This window comes from Bos grunniens, chromosome 12 (assembly GCF_055505025.1).
Source record: "Bos grunniens cultivar Pamir isolate PY7600 chromosome 12, Bosgru_T2T1.0, whole genome shotgun sequence".
In the NCBI taxonomy this organism is placed as follows: domain Eukaryota; kingdom Metazoa; phylum Chordata; class Mammalia; order Artiodactyla; family Bovidae; genus Bos; species Bos grunniens.
The window spans coordinates 79,445,825-79,470,076 of record NC_141176.1 but is presented as its reverse complement, the minus strand read 5'-3'; the positions used below and the strand labels follow the sequence as shown (position 1 = coordinate 79,470,076).

The following is a 24,252-nucleotide window of genomic DNA, read 5'->3' as shown; positions in this document are numbered from 1 at the left end:
ATGAAAACACAACAACCCAAAACCTGTGGGACACTGTAAAAGCAGTCCTAAGGGGAAAGTTCATAGCAATACAGGCATACCTCAAGAAACAAGAAAAAAGTCAAATAAATAACCTAACCCTACACCTAAAGCAACTAGAAAAGGAAGAAATGAAGAACCCCAGGGTTAGTAAAAGGAAAGAAATCTTAAAAATTAGGGCAGAAATAAATGCAAAAGAAACAAAAGAGACCATAGCAAAAATCAACAAAGCCAAAAGCTGGTTCTTTGAAAGGATAAATAAAATTGACAAACCATTAGCCAGACTCATCAAGAAACAAAGGGAGAAAAATCAAATCAACAAAATTAAGAAATGAAACTGGAGAGATCACAACAGACAACAAAGAAATACAAAGGATCATAAGAGACTACTATCAGCAATTATATGCCAATAAAACGGACAACGTGGAAGAAATGGACAAATTCTTAGAAAAGTACAACTTTCCAAAACTGGACCAGGAAGAAATAGAAAATCTTAACAGACCCATCACAAGCACAGAAATTGAAACTATAATCAAAAATCTTCCAGCAAATAAAAGCCCAGGTCCAGACGGCTTCACAGCTGAATTCTACTAAAAATTTAGAGAAGAGCTAACACCTATCCTGCTCAAACTCTTCCAGAAATTTGCAGAGGAAGGTAAACTTCCAAACTCATTCTATGAGGCCACCATCACCCTAATACCAAAACCTGACAATGATCCCACAAAAAAAGAAAACTACAGGCCAATATCACTGATGAAAATAGATGCAAAAATCCTCAACAAAATTCTAGCAATCAGAATCCAACAACACATTAAAAAGATCATACACCATGACCAAGTGGGCTTTATCCCAGGGATGCAAGGATTCTTCAATATCCACAAATCAATCAATGTAATACACCACATTAACAAATTGAAAAATAAAAACCATATGATCATCTCAATAGATGCAGAGAAAGCCTTTGACAAAATTCAACATCCATTTATGATAAAAACTCTCCAGAAAGCAGGAATAGAAGAAACATACCTCAACATAATAAAAGCTATATATGACAAACCCACAGCAAACATTATCCTCAATGGTGAAAAACTGAAAGCATTTCCTCTAAAGTCAGGAACAAGACAAGGGTGCCCACTTTCACCATTACTATTCAATGTAGTTTTGGAAGTTTTGGCCACAGCAATCAGAGCAGAAAAAGAAATAAAAGGAATCCAAATTGGAAAAGAAGAAGTAAAACTCTCACTATTTGCAGATGACATGATCCTCTACATAGAAAACCCTAAAGACTCCACCAGAAAATTTCTAGAATTAATCAATGACTATAGTAAAGTTGCAGGATATAAAATCAACACACAGAAACCCCTTGCATTCCTATACACTAATAATGAGAAAACAGAAAGAGAAATTAAGGAAATAATTCCATTCATCACTGCAATGGAAAGAATAAAATATATTCTTAGGAATATATGTACCTAAAGAAACTAAAGACCTATATATAGAAAACTATAAAACACTGGTGAAAGAAATCAAAGAGGACACTAATAGATGGAGAAATACACCATGTTCATGGATCGGAAGAATCAATATAGTGAAAATGAGTATACTACCCAAAGCAATTTATAGATTCAATGCAATCCCTATCCAAGCTACCAACGGTATTCTTCACAGAGCTAGAACAAATAATTTCACAATTTGTATGGAAATACAAAAAACCTCGAATAGCCAAAGCTATCTTGAGAAAGAAGAATGGAACTGGAGGAATCAACCTGCCTGACTTCAGGCTCTACTACAAAGCCACAGTTATCAAGACAGTATAGTACTGGCACAAAGACAGAAATATAGATCAATGGAACAAAATAGAAAGCCCAGAGATAAATCCACATACATATGGACACCTTATCTTTGACAAAGGAGGCAAGAATATACAATGGATCAAAGACAATCTCTTTAACAAGTGGTGCTGAGAAAACCGGTCAACCACTTGTAAAAGAATGAAACTAGAACACTTTCTAACACCATACACAAAAATAAACTAAAAATGGATTAAAGATCTAAATGTAAGACCAGAAACTATAAAACTCCTAGAGGAGAACATAAGCAAAACACTCTCCGACATACATCACAGCAGGATCCTCTATGACCCACCTCCCAGAATATTGGAAATAAAAGCAAAAATAAACAAATGGGACCTAATTAAACTTAAAAGCCTCTGCACAACAAAGGAAACTATTAGCAAGGTGAAAAGGCAGCCTTCAGAATGGAAGAAAATAATAGCAAATGAAGCAACTGACAAACAATTAATCTCAAAAATATACAAGCAACTCCTGCAGCTCAACTCCAGAAAAATAAATGACCCAATCAAAAAATGGGCCAAAGAACTAAACAGACATTTCTCCAAAGAAGACATACAGATGGCTCACAAACACATGAAAAGATGCTCAACACCACTCATTATCAGAGAAATGCAAATCAAAACCACTATGAGGTACCATTTCACACCAGTCAGAATGGCTGCGATCCAAAAGTCTACAAGCAATAAATGCTGGAGAGGGTGTGGAGAAAAGGGAACCCTCTTACACTGTTGGTGGGAATGCAAACTAGTACAGCCACTATGGAGAACAGTGTGGAGATTCCTTAAAAAACTGGAAATAAAACTACCTTATGATCCAGCAATCCCACTGCTGGGCATACACACTGAGGAAACCAGAAGGGAAAGAGACACGTGTACCCCAATGTTCATCGCAGCACTGTTCATAATAGCCAGGACATGGAAGCAACCTAGATGTCCATCAGCAGATGAATGGATAAGAAATATACACAATGGAGTATTACTCAGCCATTAAAAAGAATACATTTGAATCAGTTCTAATGAGGTGGATGAAACTGGAGCCTATTATACAGAGTGAAGTAAGCCAGAAAGAAAAACACCAATACAGTATACTAACGCATATATATGGAATTTAGAAAGATGGTAACAATAAACCTGTGTACGAGACAGCAAAAGAGACACTGATGTATAGAACAGTCTTATGGATTCTGTGGGAGAGGGAGAGGGTGGGAAGATTTGGGAGAATGGCATTGAAGCATGTATAATATCATGTATGAAACGAGTCGCCAGTCCAGGTTCGATGCACAATACTGGATGCTTGGGGCTGGTGCACTGGGACGATCCAGAGGGAGGGTATGGGGAGGGAGGACGGAGGAGGGGTCAGGATGGGGAACACATGTATACCTGTGGCAAATTCATTTCGATATTTGGCAAAACTAATACAATGTTGTAAAGTTTAAAAATAAAATAAAATTTTTAAAAATAAATAAAAAAATAAAGCTACGGGCCTTGCTCACCAAAGCTTGGTCTCCCCATGTCATTCTTTCTTTTCACATTCCGGCTGAGTCTCCATTTGGAGCACGGAGGTCCTCTGCAACCATTTATTTGCCTGGGCTTCTAAGACCCACTCGAGAAGGTGTCTAAGGTGGGGCACCTTCCACTATTCGAGAGGGCGTCTGCGGCCTCCGTGGTCAGAGCTAATCTGGTGTCACAGGTTATATTGATTTTCCGCATAAACCAAGCTACTCAGCCTCTTTTCTTCACTGAATTTTCCTACTGAGCTATCCTCATGCTATTACTCTAATTAATATTTAAATAAATCGCCGATGCCATCTCTCCTTCGAATACCCTGGATCAGCCGGGGCTAGACCCCGGCAGTAGGCATAGAGGGAATATAACTCAGCATAATAAAGGCCATATCTGACAAATCCACAGCTAACATCACACTCAACAGTGAAAAGTTGAAAGCATTTTCTGTAAGATTTGGGGCAAGACAAGGATGCCCACTCTAACCACTTTTATTCAACATAGTTTTGGAAGTCCTAGCCACAGCAATCAGAGAAGAAAAAGAAATAAAAGGAATCTAAATTGGAAAATAAGGTACTACATACAGAAAATCCTAAAGAGGCCACCAGAAAACTACTGGTGCTGATTAATGAATTTGGTAAAGTTGCAGGATACAAAATCAATGCACAAAAATCTAAGAAATGAATACTCATTTATCTCTGTGTATTTAATTCTATACACTTCCCTGTATCCATTAACACAGTCAAGATACTGGTAGACTGTGTCAACATCAATATCCTGGTTACAATATCATACAATAGTTTCCTAAGATATTAACATTGGCGAAAACTGCTTACTGAATAAAGGGTACACAGGATCTCTCTGTACTATTGACTACAACTGCATGGGAATCTATAATTCTCTCAATAAAGATTTCAATTAAAAAGGAAAGATCATTCAATACAGGTATACATTCTCATGGAAGAACCCTGTGACAACAGCAGCAAGGGCAGTTTTAAGAACACATTAGCAGAAGTGTGACTGTCAGAGAAAAATTACAAGTGTGAAGTTTCATGAAAGTCCCCTTCTCATTCCTGAGAGGTTTTAATATTGATGACAGAAAAGACATTAACTCAAGATACATCCACACTGCTGAAAGGATACATCCAATGCCCGAAAAGGACTAATTTGTGCTAAAGCTTTATTCTAAAGTGTGTTATTTCTAAAAGGCTACTCCAATCTTTGTAACTGGAAAAAGAACTCTAAGTTTAAGCACTTATTAAAAAGAAGGAAACTAATTATTATGTTTTATCACTCATCCATTTAACAAATCTTTACACAACACTTGCTGTGTGTCTAGAGGACTGGGCCAGGTAAAGTTTCTCCAGTACTACTGACTCCCTTTCACAGCATCATCTTTCAGACATCCGGTACCATCACTTCATGGGAAATAGATGAGGAAACAGTGGAAACAGTGTCAGACTTTATGTTCTGGGGCTCCAAAATCACTGCAGATGGTGACTGCATCCATGAAATTAAAAGACGCTTACTCCTTGGAAAGAAAGTTATGTCCAACCTAGATAGCATATTCAAAAGCAGAGACATTACTTTGCCAACAAAGGTCCGTCTAGAAAAACCATCAAGGCTATGGTTTTTCCTGTGGTCATGTATGGATGTGAGAGTTGGACTGTGAAGAAGGCTGAGCGCTGAAGAATTGATGCTTTTGAACTGTGGTGTTGGAGAAGACCCTTGAGAGTCCTTTGGACTGCAAGGAGATCCAACCAGTCCATTCTGAAGGAGATCAGCCCTGGGATTTCTTTGGAAAGAATGATGCTGAAGCTGAAATTCCAGTACTTTGGCCACCTCATGCGAAGAGTTGACTCATTGAAAAAGACTCTGATGCTGGGAGGGATTGGGGGCAGGAGGAGAAGGGAACGACAGAGGATGAGATGGCTGGATGGCATCGCTGACTCGATGGACGTGAGTCTGGGTGAACTCTGGGAGTTGGTGATGGACAGGGAGGCCTGGTGTGCTGTGATTCATGGGGTCGCAAAGAGTTGGACACGACTGAGCGACTGAAGTGAACTGAACTGACTCCCTGCCACCTGTCCTTCAAGCTCCTCTCTAACAAGTTCCCAAGCAGCAGGGAATATTAGATAAACATAAAATGACACTGAATTTTTTTGTTTGTTTATTTTAAGCAGAAGAGCATACAAACATGGCTTAAGTGCAGGCCTCGAGGATCAAGTGTTCAGCCAGCAGTGGGCAGTGCGGAGCCTCTGTGTTTTGGTCCAGGTTCCTCAGAAGACTGGACACACCGTCTCCTGCCCCAGTGCCCACTGAGGCCTGGGCACTTGCTTCCTCCCTCCCTGTCACATCTCTCTCTTCAGGTCAGGAGATGCCTTCTTTTATGGCACCTGATCTATGAAGCTCACAGTCTGAGAAACCTCCCGTTTGCTAAAGACTGTCTGACGCGGAGCATCTGTCCCACGGGCATGCTGACTACCTTGCAGGCCTGGAGCCTCCTCTGAAGGCACAGGGCCTTCTGGACAGAGCTGCCGATCAGCTAACGTGTTTCAGTGAAAGACGGGGGCAAAATGGCAATGTGTCAGGTGCCCTCCAGGCAGACCTCATCGGTGTGCGATGCTGAACAGTGTACCACAGGGTTTTGGATTGAGGAGTCAATACAGCACAAAAGATAAATGATGGCAAAATGCTGAAAACGACATTGAATTTTATTAAGACCAAGAGTGTCAGCTTCTGATTCAATACAATTAATATCTAATGTGTTCTGGATTTGTCTGCATGTGACTGAGTATTGTGACAAAGGTTAGGCAAACGGAAGTTTTACTTTTATTTTCATAGTGGTTATCATCATAGTAATTAAGCATTTGGATAAACTATAAAAATGCAAATAATGAACAATGAAAGACATACACACACACACACATATGTGTATATATGAACACTCCAGAATCAAATCTATGTGGAACAAAACAAGTGGGTCTTAAAACAAGCCCCCTGAAGGTATAAAGACACCAGCTAGCTGTGTCTCTTCAAATCCTTTTTCAGGGTATAATCCCTTCAATTCCATGTAACCTGTAACATCTCCTCAACAAATCCAAAATGATTTACATTTTGTAAAGTAGCTAAGTGGCTGGTTACAAAATTTCCTGTTGCAAATCTGTTTCACTATCCCTTTCAAATCAGATAAAGGGTTTCCTGGGTCACTCAGGCAACTTTCAGAATAGCTCAGCTGACATCTCTAGATCTCATGGAGGACAAAGCAGAACATGAGCTGTATAAACTGAGTGAGGATTATTTATCTGTTCCATACACTTTACCTTCCATCTGTTAAAGTGATTCTTTGATGTCAGCCACTAAATATTAATTTAGGAACTATGATTCTTACATAAACAAACCAAACAATTTTCCCTCTCAGGTATAAAACTATTAAAATGTCTTAATATATAAAAAAAATAAGTTCAGTATGTTCACTCAAAATAAATCTTAGCAAAGCCACATAAAAACTGAACTTACCACTTTTTTAAAATCATCTTCTGCTTCATCAAGTTTTCCTTGTTTGAGTAATAAGTGACCTCTCTGTAATCTTGCCTAAAAAAGAAAAAAAATATATACTGAGTATACTAAATTTTCTTCAAACCCAAAGAATAAAACTAAATAGGCTAATGAAATACTAATTTTTCTTATACCCACATCACTTGGCCCTCTGAGAATAATTCCTAGAACCAATGACTATTTATAAATTTTGTTAGAGTCTGCTTCCTTAAAAATATTTTTTATTATATCAAATAAATAGAATCTTGGACATGAATGCTCAAAGCAACAGCCAGAAAGTAGAACAAGCCAAATTCCCATCAACTAATTAAGAAGCAAATATGATATGTCCATACAATAGAATATTATTCAGGCATAAAGAGATATGAAGTACTGACAGATGCTACAATGTTGATGAACCTTGAAAACATTACACTAAGTGAAAGAAGGCAGACACAAAAGGCGGTGCATTGTATGATTCTGTTCATATGAAATATCCAAGACAGACAAATCCATAGAGACAGAGAGAAGTGGTTGCCAAGGGCTAGGACAGAAGTGGGAGGTGACAGCTAATGGGAATAGGGCTTCCTTGGGGCTAATAAAAATGTTCTGGAGCTAGATAACAGTGATGTTTGCAGAACCTTGTGAATATACTACAATAAAAGCTGCCAAATTACACACTTTAAAAAAGGGTAAATTTGATGATATGTGAGTTATATCTCACTTAAAAAGTACTTTAAGCCATCATAATAACGTTTTGCAATTCTAATAAAACTTGTTTAACTTGGGACTTTACCAATCAAAGCTCTGGACATAGTTTTTGTTTTTTTATTAACTCTTAATTGCACACATTTACTCCACTATAACCAGAATAACAATGCCTCTTTAACATCCATCAGTCAACTCTGATATTCCTCTTCTGATGTGCACAGTCCCATCTCTTCCAAGAATACCAACTCTCAGATGATGAATGTCTACCATAAGACAGAAACCACACCAATATTTGACTAAGACATATATTACTTTCACAGTACATAAAAATTTCCCTAATCCTTTGTTAAATGCATCAACACACATAAAAAGCAAAATTAAAGCCACTTCAACTGGCTAATAAATACTATAATACTAGGAAAATGAGCTACTTAACCTTTGTGGACAGTTATGTTTAGTTGGGTAAAGTAATAAAATTTGACACTTGTGAACTCCATCTTAAAATAATACAATTATTTCAAGCCAAACATTCACCCACATCTAATCAGTCATCTCAAATCCTTTCTGGATTACAGCAGGACACAAACACACAAATAAATGAACTGCCAAATTAATTGTGAGACAATATAATTGGGTCCTATTATTTTAAGCCATTACAGTGACCTGCCAACTGTCAAGATATCCTATTAGACCATAAATTCCTCCACTTCTGAAGCTTGAGTGTTGGTTCAGAGCAGGACTCTGTCTAATTCACACTGTATCCTCATCACAGACCACTATTTAATTGCGTTGCTCCCTCTTTAAAACTTTAGTCTTCCCACTATGGCCTTAATTGAAACTGCCATCAGTCACCTGACAGCCTCTTAATTCAACAGCTTCTCAATCAGCTCATTTCTCAGCCTGCACCCATCCTCCACCCAGATACCTTTCCAAACCACAGAGCTGACATCACTGCCACACTTCCAGGCTTCTCTGGTGGCTCAGCTGGTAAAGAATCTGCCTGCAACGCAGGAGATCCCTGTTCGACTCCTGGATTGACAAGATCCCCTGGAGAAGGGATAGGCTACCCACTCCAGTATTCCCGGCCTTTCCTGGTAGCTCAGATGGTAAAGAATCTGCCTGCAATGCTCCTGAAAATCACCTAATGTCCCACTCCACTGTGCCTCCTTCACACACTGTGTTCCGAGGACTGAATCTCTCTTGTTGCCCAGTCCACCACATCCCAGTGGCTTTCTACACCCTCCAGCTATGCCTAGCACGCCAACTTTCACCTTAAGAAACAAATTACCTCTTCCAAGTTTCCTTAAGTTTTCCTTTTAAGAAAGTTTAGGTGCACTTACTGCAGTGAAATCCATCTTCAATTCAATCACTTTAGTTAAATCAGGAAGTGCTGCTTTTGATTTGCCCATAGCTAAAAAGACAGTAGCTCTCCGATAGTAAGCAATATAGTTATCAGGGTCACCATCTGAAAATTAAAATAATAAATATTAACTTGCAGTACTTTATTCAAAAAACCCAAATCACCTTAACAGTATTAAAGCTTGCACTTCTATTAAGAAAAACATTAAGGAAAGAACTTCTTCATCAATACTGGGTCATTTTGCCTAATAAGATCACTGCAAATAAATCCAGAACAGGGGTTCAGCAAACTGTAGCCTCTGAGCCAAAAACAAGCCTCAGACTAAGTTAAGAATATTTTTTACACTTTTAAAGAGCTGTCCAAAAAACAGAAAAATATAGACACTATATAGCTGCAAAGCCGAAAATATTTATTATCTGGCCCCTTAGGGGAAAAGTTTGCCAACTTCTGATCTAGAATATTAACTATATTCAACTCAACTTTTATAAATATGCAATTATGTTTGTCTTTGTTGAAATTTTCTTAAATGAAATACTGACTGAGAATACAGATTCTACACTTATTCACATTTAGAATAGTATAGACCCAGTTACAATGATACACTGAATATGCAATCCCTGCTCTTTCCCAAACTCCAGCTAAAATGACAGTGAAGAAATAAGGGTATGGACCACAGGATGGAGAATGGACAGGAGAGTGAGACCAGAGAGCAAGGTGAGAGTCAGTATCTGAAAAAAGGCAAGCAGCCAGAAAAGAAAAAGGAAAGGAAGGGAAAGGGAAAGAAGAGGAGGAGAAAGAAAGAGAAGAAGGGAGGGAAGGAGGGAGGGAAAAAGAGAGGAAGGAAAGAAAGGTGGAAGGTATGGGCGAGGATGTGGAGATGGGAGCCCTTGTGCACTGCAGGAGGGAATGTGAAATGGTGCAGCCACTGTGAACAGCAGCATAGAGGGGCCTCCAAAACTAAGCACAGAATTACCATGTGAACCAACGATTCCATTCTAGGTGTACCTATTCAAAAGAAATGAAACAATCTAAGTGTCCATGAACAGATGATGGATACAGAAGATGTGGTGTAAAAAACAATGAAATCTTGCCATTTGCAGCAACATGAATGGGCTGGGAGGGCATTAGGCTAAGTGAACTAAGTCAGACAGAGAAAGACAAATACTGTATAATATCACTGATATATGGAATCTTAAAAAATACAACGAACTAGTTCTAACTAGACTCACAGATACAAAGAACAAGCTAACGGTTACCAGTGGGAAGAGGGAAGACGGGAGGAACAATACACAGATAGGGAACCAAGTGGCACAAACTATTAGGTACAACCCTGAAGAAGAGGAATTGAAAGCTGGTAACTGTCTACGCGTATTCAGAGCAGCATTATTCACAAGAGCCCAATGGTGGAAACAAGCTAAACGCCCACAGGCGGGCGAGTGGGTAAATAAAACGTGGCATATACAGACAACGGAGTATGATTCGGCCTTCAAAAAGGAATCGAATTCTGACGAATTTGAATATGAATATGAATGAACCCTGAAGACACTATCCTAAGTGGAATAAGCCAGACACAAAATACAAATAGTGTACGTTTCCACTTCTGTGAGGCACCGAGAGTGGTCAAATGTTTAAAGACAGACATTAGAGTGGTGGCCGCCCAGGTCTGAGAAGAGAGGGGGATCAGAAATGGAAACAGCTGCATAATGGGCACAGAGCTTCACTCTGACATCATGAACAAGTTCTGGAGATGGACAGTGGTGATGGCTGCACCACAATGCCAATGCACCTCATGCCACTGAACCACATGCTTAAAAATGGTTAAAATGGTGAATTCTGATTTGTATATTTTACTACAATAAAAAAGTGAAACAATGAGGCAGCCAGGGAAAAACATGGTCAAATGTTTTTATGCAGAAAAACCTTCAGAGAAGATTATGGGTGAAAAAGCTTTTTATTAAGTATTTGATATCCCCAAATAAAAAGTCTATATAAAAATTTTGGGGGGCATTCACTTTCCTTTATTTTACTATTCAGTTTTTAGGTATTTTAAGATATGAAATGGGATTGGAAGCCCAATTTATAACACTGAACCTATTAAAAATAAGGAATCAAATGTCAGTGGCTCAACCTAGGAATCAAGATTCGATGTGCTCAGTGATACAGGGTCATTTAAATGGCAAATCGAAGCAGCCTCTCCTGGTTCTTCATCTTAAATACTATCAGTTCCCAGAACCCGTGCCCATTTCTATATCATTATACATGACGGAGCAGCTGAACAAGAACTGGTTTAAGAAACATGCTTAGTTTCTCACATTATAAGATTTGATAACATTGAAAATAATAACTTGCCCTATTATCCATCCAAATACAAGACAGTTCATTATTTAAATTATATGTAAGCCTACATATGGAAGTATTAGACTTCATTCGAAAACATGTCAAGTGTTTTACTAGTTTATTCAAAATTTGAATATGAGAAATGAAAGTCTAATCCTAAAACTGTCAAACAATTCAAATATGAGAAAATTAGCCCTAATAAAGAAAAATACAACTACTACCTGGAGAAAATCATCAGAAAGCCAATTACAAATGACGCTGTAAATGGGGGCAGCGGGAGGCAGAAACAACACCACCCTTGCGGAGGTACAAAAACTTTTCATTCCCTAGCAGTGAAATGTGTATACTACCATATGTGAAATACATCACCAGTCCAAGTTCGACACATGAAACAGGGCACGCAAAGCCGGTGCACTGGGACGACCCAGAGGGATGGGGTGGGGAGGGAGGTGCGAGGGGGGTTCGGGATGGGGGACACATGTACACCCGTGGCTGATTCATGTCAATGGATGGCAAAAACCATCACAAAATTATAAAGTAATTAGCCTCCAATTAAAACAAAGTAATTAATTTTAAAAAAACCTTTTCATTCTTGCTCTCAGCTAACCCAACTCTATCCCTTCATTCATTCAAACTTTTATTCAGCACCACCAGAGACTAAAATAGTAATAATAATAACAACAGTAAGATAATACCTATCCTTAAGAAGTTTACAATCTTCTGCACTGGAATGTGACCTTCGGCAAGTCACTAGAATACTCTTTGCTCTCTTTTGTGTAAATGTGAAGAGTACTGTTCGTCCCCTTTTCACAACTGGAGTTTAAATTCAATGAGAAAGCACCACAATATGTTTAAGTACCAAATGAATACAGCTATGGATTTAGCAAAATTATGTTAAGTGTGATACTGGTTTTCCTACGAAGCAATTGAAGAAATCTATCATTTCATTCGTGTCCACCATTTAATCCACCACTTTAGACATTCATTCATACCAGATATACCTAAGACATTCTGCAGGGTGTACCAAAGAAATGCTTCAGCCCCTAGTGTCACTGTCCACGTTAAGACCACGCTGCAGACATGAGAGGCAGGGCATCCTCACTGCAGGAACCCACACTGCGCTTTCTTAAGGATAAAATCTCGAAACAAAACCTGTGTCTGACTACTCCATAAAACTGAAACAGAGGCGAAACTTCCCTGGTGGCCCAGTGGTTAAGAATCGGCCTTGCAGTGCAGGGGATGTGGGTCTGACCCCTCATCGGGGAACTAAGATCCCATATGTCACAGAGCAACTAAGCCTGAGGGCCCAATGAAGACCCCATGTGTCCCCAGCTGAGACCTGATGCAGCCAAATCAATAAATAAATATTAAAAAAAAAAAAGTGAAATAGATGCAACTGTTTCAGAAGACTATTTAAAAAGTGACACCAACACTCTTCTTAAATCACAGTTTCCAACCCAAACAGTTCCAAATCTTAAAACTCCTGCCAAAAAATATCTATATGCCAGATGCAAAAACCACATCACAGACAGATCTGTACTATAGTTATCTGTGATGCTACTGAGTTTTAATACATAAACATTTTTCCGTGTAAAAATGCATTTACAAAATACACCATGCATAAGTAATTTTCAAAATGTAAACCACGTAATTTTTCAAAAATGAAAATGAGAAAAGGATGCCACAACCATAAATACTGTCAGCTATAACATTATAATAAAAAGTGATGCCTTGATACACCTGATGCCACTACCCAAATTACATTACAAACTCTAACATCAATTTCTAATTACAGGAAAAGTTAAAAAGATAAAGTACATTATGAAATTTAGAAGTGTGGAAGCATAAACATTTAATGAATTTTTTATATAGTCAGTTTAAAGCAATGTACTAAATTATGGGTGATATTTTAGAACTATGGACAGAGATTTGTGATACTGTACAGGAGGCAGTGATCAAGACCATGCCCAAGAAAAAGAAATGCAAAAAGACAAAATGGTTGTCTGAGGAGGCCTTACAAATAGCTGTGAAATGAAGAGAAGCAAAAGGCAAAGGAGAAAAGGAAAGATATACTCATTTGAATGCAGACTTCCAAAGAATAGCAAGGAGAGATAAGAAAGCCTTCTTCAGTGATCAGTGCAAAGAAATAGAGGAAAACAACAGAATGGGAAAGACCAGAGATCTCTTCAAGAAAATTAGAGACTAGGGAACATTTCATGCAAAGATGGGCTCAATAAAGGACAGAAATGGTAGGGACCTAACAGAAGCAGAAGATATCAAGAAGAGGTGGCAAGAATACACAGAAGAACTATATAAAAAAGATCTTCATGACTCAGATAACCATGATGGTGTGATCACTCACCTAGAGCCAGACATCCTGGAATTCGAAATCAAGTGGGCCTTAGGAAGCATCACTACAAACAAAGCTAGTGGAGGTGATAGAATTCCATTTAAGCTATTTCAAATCCTAAAAGATGAAGCTATGAAGGTGCTGCACTCAGTATGTCAGCAAATTTAGAAAACTCAGCAGTGGCCACAGGACTGGAAAGGTCAGTTTTCATTCCAATCTCAAAGAAAGGCAATGCCAAAGACTGCTCAAACTACTGCACAATTGCACTCATCTCACACACTAGTAAAGTAATGCTCAAAATTCTCCAAGCCAGGCTTCAACAGTATGTGAACCATGAATTTTCAGATGTTCAAGCTGGACTTAGAAAAGGCAGAGGGACCAGAGATCAAATTGCCAACATCTGTTGGATCTTCGAAAAAGCAAGAGTGTTCCAGAAAAACATCTACTTCTGTTTTACTGACTATGCCAAAGCCTTTGACTGTGTGGATCACAATAAACTGTGGAAAATTCTGAAAGAGATGGGAATACCAGACCACCTGACCTGCCTCCTGAGAAATTTGTATGCAGGTCAAGAAGCAACAGTTACAACTGGACATGGAACAACAGACTGGTTCCAAATCGGGAAAGGAGTATGTTAAGGCTGTATATTGTCACCCTGCTTCTTTAATTTACATACAGAGTACATCATGAGAAACACTGGGCTGAATAAAGCACAAGCTGGAATCAAGATTGCTGGGAGAAATATCAATAACCTCAGATATGCAGATGACACCACCCTTACGGCAGAAAGTGAAGAGGAACTAAAGTGCCTCTTGACCAAAGTGAAAAAGGAGAGTAAAGAAGTTGGCTTAAAACTCAACATTCAGAAAACTAAGACCATGGCATCCGGTCCCATCACTTCATGGCAAATAGATGGGGAAACAATGGAAACAGTGACAGACTTTATTTTCTCCAAAATCACTGCAGATGATGACTGCAGCCATGAAATTAAAAGACACTTGCTACTTGGAAGAAAAGCTATGGCCAACCTAGACAGTATTTTAAAAAACAGAGACATTACTTTGCCAACAAAGGTCTGGCTAGTCAAGACTATGGTTTTTCCAGTAGTCATGTATGGATGTGAGAGCTGGACTATAAAGAAAGCTGAGCACTGACGAATTGATGTTTTTGAACTGTGGTGTTGGAGAAGACTCTTGAGAGAGTCCCTTGGACTGCAAAGAGATCCAACCAGTCCATCCTAAAGGAGATTAGTCCTTGGTGTTCACTGGAAGGACTGATGCTGAAGCTGAAACTCCAGTACTTTGGCCACCTCATGTGAAGAACTGACTCATCTGAAAAGACCCTGAGGCTGGGAAAGATTGGAGGTGGGAGGACAAGGGGACAACAGAGGATGAGGTGGCTGGATGGCATCACCGACTCAATAGACATGATTTTGAGTAAGCTCCGGAAGTTGGTGATGGACAGGGAAGTGTGGCGTCCTGCAGTCCATGTGGTCACAAAGAGTCAGACACAACTGAGTGACTAAACTGAACTAAAATTATGGGTGATATTTTACCACACACACACACACAAATTGTACCTTTTACAGTAGGACAGCTCTTTGATCTACAACAGTAACTACAGTAACTGCACAACCTGCTGTCTAAAGGTCAGGAGACCTGGACTAACTCACTGTTTGCAAGAGGCTCTCACTAAGTCACTGGTTATCTGAAGCAGTGAGCATGGCCACACTAAATTTGATGTTTTGTAAATAAGATAACTGAAGTAGAAGACCTACAGCTCTTTTCTCATAAACAAACACCTCTTACAAACATGCAACAGGCCATGATACCACATCACCCCATCCCAATCTACTATATATTCCCATCGACTATAATTTAAAGTCTATTTTCTACGGTTAATTATAAAACATCAGTGTTTTATATAAATTAAAATGATGATTGTCTCAAAACATACAGGTCTTCCTCAAATTCTAGGAAGTGTACCATTTGAGAATCACTGCTACTTGCCAAATTACCATGAAGAGAATGACATTACTATTCAAATTCTGAATGCATTAGCAGTGTCTCACCCTATCCCTTTTCTGAATTTCACAAATAAATTACCATGTTTTAGCGTTACTAATTTATGTCTTTCAGTGTAGACAATAAATATTCTATTGGGTATTTTTGGAGAAGAGCCATCTGTGGAATTCTTGTATGGTAGTGAAGCTAAAGAAAAATAGGCAGTCATTTTAAACAACGTTAACAGTATGCCATGGCCCTTAATGTTCCTATTAATTTGTGAGATTAACGAAAGCAAATAATAAAGTACAAAATAAGTAGACGTCTGCGGGGAGCCTGCGTGAGGAGCTCCGCCCGTGGCAAAGGTCATGAGGAAGGAGGCTCGGCATACGCAAAGGTGGGATCTAGCCTCAGGAGTCCCCCTGGAAATTCTTGGGCATCTACCCCCAACACCAGAGTCTGCCTATTTTCTGCTTTGTGCTCTCACCTACACCTCTGACAGTACGGGGGGCTGTCCCCCACTACCTCTCTCTGAAAAAGAGTGAACTTACAGCTCCAGTTAATAAAGTTCCTGGGTGTGATAGTGTTTCAACCTACAAACTCCTTTGGAAGTCCTCTAGCCTGCCTGAATAGGTTTTTCCGGCCACAGGTGATTGTTCAGAGCCTCCCAACTGTGAGAGGCACGAGATGTTCTAAAGTGTCTAAATACAGATTCCTTTGAGCAGTTAAAAAATTGATTAGAAATTGTATTGGTGAAGGGTTTTTCACTTGTTGGGCCAATGTTTGCTGCTAAGTTTCCATATCCCTTACCTGCTGTGTCCCTGGCAGTGTATTAATTAATACAATTGGTGTAAGTAGTAGCTTTAATGTTTGTAACCTTGGACCCTTGAGTTAATTCTTTTTCTTGTTATAGCCTACCACACCTTTGCCCTGTAGGAATGCAACTTTATCTAATGCTTTTGGAGGATGGCGCCTGACTAATCACCTTTAGAGAAAAATAAGTTTTCTGAAGAAAGGGTCTTAAAATGTTAACAAGCCTCCGGGCCAGAAGATGATGCAAATCACCTAAACTTTTGCATATGATATGTTTGCAGGAAGAAAGCCTGGCTTATTGCATGACTCTACCCCTTCCCCCATTATCCTCTATGCGTAATTTAAGGTATAAAAACTACTTTGGAAAATAAAGTGCGGGCCTTGTTCACCGAAGCTTGGTCTCCCCATGTCGTTCTTTCTCTCACCTTCTGGCTGAATTATTCAGCCTCTTTTCTCCGCTGAATTTCCTCACTGAGCTATCCTTATTTAACCACTCTTTATATCTTTAATTAACATTTAAATAAGCTGTTGTTTCCTCATCGCCAATGCTGCCTCCCCTTCAAATTCCCTGGATCCACTGGGGCTGGACCCCGGCAGACGTACATGTTTCTGCAACTATCCTCGCAGTAGCAAGAAAGAATATTTTTTAAGACTTGCATTATCGAAGGCAATAACTGCCATGCTGCAGCAATGAAGACAACTCAAATCACGGAAAACTGTGGGCTTGGGACACCCGGCCACACAGCACAGGCCTCTAACGAAAAGTTAACTAGTACAGACGGTCATGCCAACAAACTGTGACTTTCCAAGGCCAGCTCATCATCAAAAGTGCACATAGTTAAAAAAAACCCTATTAACACACTAACTCTGTTTTTAGAAACGTCTTAATTTTCAAAGACACAGTATTTCTATATTCCTTACACATGTGATTGTCCCCTATTTTCAAAGAAATCTTTATACACAGTTCTCTCATCTAATCTTCACAGAATGCACTTTTTTGAGTGGCAGGGTAAAAACTGCTGGGAACATGCAGGTAACTTCTTATTTAAGCCTACATTTTCTTACATAACTTGACCAACGTCACAGAATTATCAAGTGGCAAAGCTATGATTAAAATCTGGGTTTCCTATTATTCCAGAGAGTTAGTAACATCAGTAATAAAAATCTAAAAAGCATGAAGAAAAACATCACCAAGCCAAAACCTACTTTTTGTTGATATAGTAAATTATAATAGAGTAGTTCTTTTAGTGAGCAGAACTGTATCTGATTAAAAATGTTTCACTCCTTACTCTGCGGGTTGACTTGTCACTCTTAACCACCCCAAATAAAGGTGAGACTATATAAGTAAATTAAAAAGGAATGAAGAGTATCAATGTCAAAAAGCTTATATAGTGACTCATAAGAAAACCTTTAAGACCTCATTCACACCCTATTAACATTTATTCTGGTCATCTCATCTCTCATAGTCCTGTAAGATTAAACACTACAAAGACAGTTGATGCTATGGGCAGACACAAGCAAGCAGTAAAAAGTAACAGATTAAGGGGCAGAGGGAGTCTAACCAACAATGAACAGGCAATGAAGTGCAGGATTCCCCCAAAGACCTCCAAGTAACTATTACATTGTTGCTCTCAAATCATCAAGAAAATTAAACTGTATTCAGTGAAATCTGTTTGAGAAGGCAGAAAAATATATACAGTACCTCCATACCTGCAGGTTCCACAACCACGGATATAAATACTTGGGAAAAAATTTTCTCAGAGCTATTTACAGAGCATCTGCATTACATTTACATAGTACTTGTACTATATTATGTATTATAAGTAACCTAGGGATGATTCAAAGTATACAGGAGGATGTGTGTAGGTTACATCCAAATACTACATTCCTTTTATATGAGGGACTTGAGTATCCACAGATCTTGGCATCCAAGGGGGTCCTGGAAGCAATCCCCTGAGGCTATCTAGGGATGACTATTGAGTCTCGATTACATTGAAAATTTTCTCATGTTAGACCCATATGTACTCAAGTGTTGTGTATTTACTTTATTAATCTATTTCACCCAGAATCCTGTAAACATTTTAAAATACTTTACTTAAACCATAAATACTATTTATTTTAAACGTAATCCCAAAAAAGCGCTACAAATCAGAATTCACCAAGACGGCCACTGCGTGTTTGGACGCCGAGATACAAACCTACTGCAGCGTGAAACTGAGATAACGCATCCGCGAGCTGTCCGGCTGCGAGCAGCTTCTTGCCCAATTCCAGATGCTTCTCAACATCTGCATTTACTCCACATTCAGCACCTAAAGTCAAACAAAAAAATAACAATTAACTTTCCATGAACCACAAGTGAACTCTCACCAATACAATGTTAAAAATATAGTTGTCTGCTTCAGTCATCTACCCAGATGAAAAAAGTCACAGAAGCTGAAGTGAGCTAAAGAAAGCAACAATCAAGTACAGGGCTTCATTTTACAGTGTATAAGCCACCCGAAAATATATCCATATTAATAACCTCATCAGTCCAAAGAACATACCTACTCTACAAAATACAAGGAAAATTGGGTAACACAGTAACTAGCAAAAATACTTAAACTTTCTTGGTCAACAACAACAAAATTAGAACTGCTTTGTTTAACTACAATCTCACTTTAATGAATATTAGAATTCACAGATGTATAGAACAGTCTTTTGGACTCTGTGGGAGAGGGAGAGGGTGGGATGATTGGGAGAATGGCATTGAAACATGTATAATATCATATATGAAACGAATGGCGAGTCCAGGCTCGATGCATGATACTGGATGCTTGGTGGTGCAATGGGATGACCCAGAGGGATGGTACGGGGAGGGAGAAGGGAGGGGGGTTCAGGATGCGGAACACGTGTACACCTGTGGCGGATTCATGTTGATGTATGGCAAAACCAATACAATATTGTAAAGTAATTAACCTCCAATTAAAATAAATAAATTTATATTAAAAAAATAAAAATAAAACAAACAAAAAAATAGAATCCACTATAATAATCCAGCAGAGAAGGCACTGGCACCCCACTCCAGTACTCTTGCCTGGAAAATCCCATGGACAGAGGAGCCTGGTGGGCTGCAGTCCATGGGGTCGCTAAGAGTCGGATACGACTGAATGACTTCACTTTCACTTTTGACTTTCATGCATTGGAGAAGGAAATGGCAACCCACTCCAGTGTTGTTGCCTGGAGAATCCCAGGGACAGCGGAACCGGTGGGCTGCCGTCTATGAGGTCGCACAGAGTCGGACATGACTGAAGTGACTTAGCAGTAGCATAATAATCAAGAACTTATTGAGCAACTACAGGGCACCAGGCACTGTGCTACGTATTTGGGATAAGTGAGCGAAACAAAAACCTCAGTCACTCGTGGCACCTGACATTACAGCAGCAGGAGGCAGACATAAGTACGGGAGGTGAAAAGGAGAGCTGCCTGGGTTGGGGCTCAGGAGCAGTGGGGCTTTCAGTATTAAACAAGGTGGTCAAGGACTCACCATGCAGGTATCTAAGAAAAGAGTTTGCCAAGAAGGACCACCACCTAGGGCGAAGGCCCTGGGGTGAGGCGCCTACCAGGTATGTTCCAGAAACAGCAGGGAGGTCTGGATGACCACCACAGAGCCAACGAGGGAGATGACAAATGAGATGAGGTCAGAGTAGTAGAGGGGCCTGACTGTTTTCAGCTTTGGTTTCACTCTGAGCAAAATGTGGACCTAGTGAGGAGCTGGGAGTAGAACAGCATCATCTGACCGACAGGCCAATAATCAACCGACGTGCCGCCTCTCAGCTCCACATCCATGCTCCAGTACGGACTGTAATAACGGACTGGGGTGGGTAAGCATTTTTCTTTACATTGAGCACAATGCTGGGCTTTGACAGTAAAGGGCGCTGAAGGGGCACTTCGGGAAGCTCCCCTCCTGGTTCCTTTCTTCTGGCCCCTACCGCGGCGTGTGCAGGGGGCCCACCTCCAGAGGGGCCCTGTCCTAGCCACGAATCCAGGGTCCAGTCCCTAGGCCACCTGGAGCCTCGGTCACATACCACCTCCCACGAGGACACCACACACCTGAGAAGGTGGCTTCTTGCTTCCCCAGCTGCTGTGGACCAGCTCTAGCCCCGGCAACTCAGCAAACCTTTCTATCAACAAATGGGCTGCAACTGCACTGTCTCCAATGAGATCTGAACCCCAGCCTTGGGGAGGGGACCCCCTCCAGGCTGGCCCTTCCCTGGGGGACTGCCTCTCGGTTCTGGACTATCTATCCCACAGAGTTCCTTTGACACCATTACAGTCACCCTCCTATCGTAACAGTTCTTTACATTAAACTTCCTCTTTTAAAATAACCATGAGGTTTCTGTCTCCTGAAGAGAACCAGACTTTCATACACAATTGGTATTGGGAGTGATTCCAAGACACAGAGCCACAAAAATGGGATTTAAGGAATGGTTTGGTCATGCCCTTGAGCTTGAGCGCTGTTGCTGAATTCTGTGTCAATGAGAAATGAGTTAGTAATTTATAGCAGGTATAGAATCAATTAATGAAGATATCATTTGCCGTTGACATGCTGCAAACTGAGACACACGGCTGGGAAACCCAAGTGGCTGCTGCACTTGACCATAATGGCAGTAATGATGAGAATAAGGACTGTGGGATGGATTCCTCGGAGCACACTGCAGTACCTAAAGAGGAAAGAAAAGCTCAGGGCTAACTCCTAGCTGAGAGATTCCACGGTAGCCCCTAAAACAAACTCTTAATGTTTTGTAGCCATAGCGATGATTTAGCTGGAAATTAAACAGAAAATTTAATTTTCAGGATCGCTGAATTAAAACAAAAGTTGAATTCAAAGCCTCTCCAAGTCTCTCCTAAGGTATTTAGAACATATTAATAAAGAATGGGACCCTCAAACTTAAAATGGGACATCTGGTTGTAACCTACATGAAACGGACCAACTCAACCTCCCAGACCTTCTGAGCCTGCCTTACCCACAGAAGAAGCTTGCCTTCCATCGTCAGTGGCACCTCGGCTTCAACTGCTTAAAATTCCAAGGAAAACCACTCAGGGCAGAAGCCATGAAAGGCGATGCTCACTTAGATACACCTAACCACTCCAGATGTCACCAGGCACATATATTACTGTGACCTATAGAAAACAATTTACTACTCAATGCTCTGTCATTACCTAAATGGGAAGGGAATCTAAAACAGATGGGATATATGTGTAACTGATTCACTCTGAGGTAGAGCGGAAACTAACAACATTGTAAAGCAATGATACTCCAATAAAAACTTAAAGAAAAAACAGTTTATACACCAAAAGAATTGCAAGACTTTGCTGATAAACTAGCAGAAACCGATGGAACATGCTTGGGAATGGATTCTAACGGTTTTAGATCAAGAAGAGTAGAATATAATACTGTATCTGGTCTCATTAACTGGTGTGTGCTCACCTTCTAGAATAGAGGTCAGCAAACTGCTTTTGTAAATAAAATCCTACTGGAACACAGTCACGCCCCTTCACTGCACCTGCTTAATGCTGCTTTCATGCTACAATGCAAAGTTGAGTAGTTCTGACAAAAATCACATAGCCCACCAAACTTAAAGACAACTATATTGAGAAAAGTCTTCTGTCAAAATTATCTTAAACTTTTCTCAGTACTTACAGTTAAAAGTCTCAGTTACATGGAAAATCCTTATATTGGGTAATATGCATTGAACATTATGTATTTATTAATCTATTTCACCCAGAATTGGTCAGTATTTTTAAATATTTTATTTAAATAGCAAATAATATTTATTTTAAATGCTATCCCCAAAAGGGATTATAGAATTAGAATTCACTAAAATGGCTGCTGAGTGTTTTGGTTCCAAGATACAAACCTCCTGCAGCATGAAGCTGAGATAAAGCGGCAGCGAGCTGCCCAGCTGCAGGAAGTTTCTGATCAAGGAGAAGCGGGCTCTGCTGCTACGGTGGCAAAGAGGGGTATGCCTGGACCCTAGGGGACTCTCTGGGGCCTTAGTCCTTCCATGCCCAACACTAAAGATTAATTTTAAACTATAGCAACCAAAAAACAGGGCAGTTGAGCACTCAGACCCTTTAGAAATGAGGGTTTTGGTTACACCATCAGGTGAAGAAGCCAGAGGAGCTGAGGTTCCAGCAGAAGGCACGAGAAGTAAGGGACAGGAAGTTAACAAAGGATGCCATATATGTCAACTATGACCTCATGACTAATTACAGACTCAAGATGCAGCGGCTTTGCACATGTTCTCTTTGCTTGTTTATACACATCTGTTTATTGGTATCAGAAAAGGAAATGGCACCCCACTCCAGTACTCTTGCCTGGAAAATCCCATGGACAGAGGAGCCTGGTAGGCTGCAGTCCATGGGGTCACTAAGAGTCGGGCACGACTGAGCGACTTCACTTTCGCTTTTCACTTTCATGCATTGGAGAAGGAAATGGCAACCCACTCCAGTGTTCTTGCCTGGAGAATCCCAGGGACAGGGGAGCCTAGTGGGCTGCCGTCTATGGGGTCGCACAGAGTCGGAGACAACTGAAGTGACTTAGCAGCAGCAGTTTATTTGTATATAGTCAAGCCTCACAATTCAGACTGTGTCTCAGAATTTGCCCACTCACTAAAATTTATCTGTAACCCCCTAAAACTCATTTGTAATCTCCAAACTAATATTCAGGGCCCCCTGGCGGTCATTTGAGGACATGTGTATGGGCAGAACAGTAACACACCGGGACACTTGAAGAGCATGTTCCGGCTGAAGTCAAACAAGGTGATTCTCCTTCTTCCTGTGTCAGCTCTCATGTTATAAACAAGTGTCCTCTATGGTTTTTACTTTCCTTCTTTTTCACTGATTTCACTGTTTAAAACTGGCCCCCAAGCGTAGTACTCCCTAATGTTCCTAAACACAAGAGAGCATACTGGGCCTTTCAAAAAAAATACGTTTGGGGAATTCCCTGGTGATCCAATGGTTAAGACTCTGAGCTTCCACTGTCAGGGATGTGGGTTCAATCCCTAGTAGGGGAAATAAGATCCTGCAAGCTATATGGTACAAGCAAAACACTTTCAAGAAAAGAAAACATGTTTGTCAGATAAGCTTCACTCAGACATGAATGATAACGCTGCTGGCCATGAATTCAATGTTAGTCAATTATATTAAACAAGATATTTTTAAACAGAAAGTCACACAAACAAGGTTACATTCTGATCTGTTGACAAACATGTAGTGACCTGAGGCCTTGCAGGATCCTAAGCCCGAATTTTCTCCCACGTGCAGTGGTTTAATATTTGCTAATTCAACATTCATAATGACATATGGAGTATAACTACCATGAACAAAGAGAATTGACTGTACTAATCGTATTTTCTCCAGTTTCCATTTTTATTTACAAGCTGTTAAAATTAACTTTACAATTTAGTTTTTATATAACTAAGTACCGAACAGGACAGTGGTAATTAATACAGTCAGTAATGGACCCAGTGACTGTTGAAAACACCTTAACCAGGATACAGGCAAGCGTTTCTTCATTTACAAGAAGACCTGCACCTTGTTAGGTAGAATATAGACTCTTTTTGTTGTTCTAAAGTTCAAATGCGTGTAGAAGGGGCACATGGAAACTAAATGCCACAGCATTTCTCTTTCACAATGAAAATGATGTTGCGCTTTTCAGTGTGCTAAGGAGACACTGCAGGGAAAACAATCTGAACAGCCATCACTTGAGAGGGTGGAGACAGGACTG

The 24,252-nt window shown here is 40.0% G+C and overlaps 1 protein-coding gene across 1 annotated transcript in view; it reads right to left on the bottom strand.

Moving 5' to 3' along the window:
• The window catches only part of DNAJC3 (DnaJ heat shock protein family (Hsp40) member C3), a 67,082-nt gene that overhangs the window by 26,058 nt on the left and 16,772 nt on the right, over positions 1-24,252 (bottom strand). Inside the window, exons 2-4 of the mRNA XM_086330285.1 lie at positions 18,683-18,793; positions 8,962-9,086; positions 6,893-6,967 (exon numbers count right to left, since the gene is read on the bottom strand). Coding sequence (XP_086186411.1) covers positions 6,893-6,967; positions 8,962-9,086; positions 18,683-18,793 — 311 coding nt within the window. The remainder of the gene's footprint in view (positions 1-6,892; positions 6,968-8,961; positions 9,087-18,682; positions 18,794-24,252) is intronic.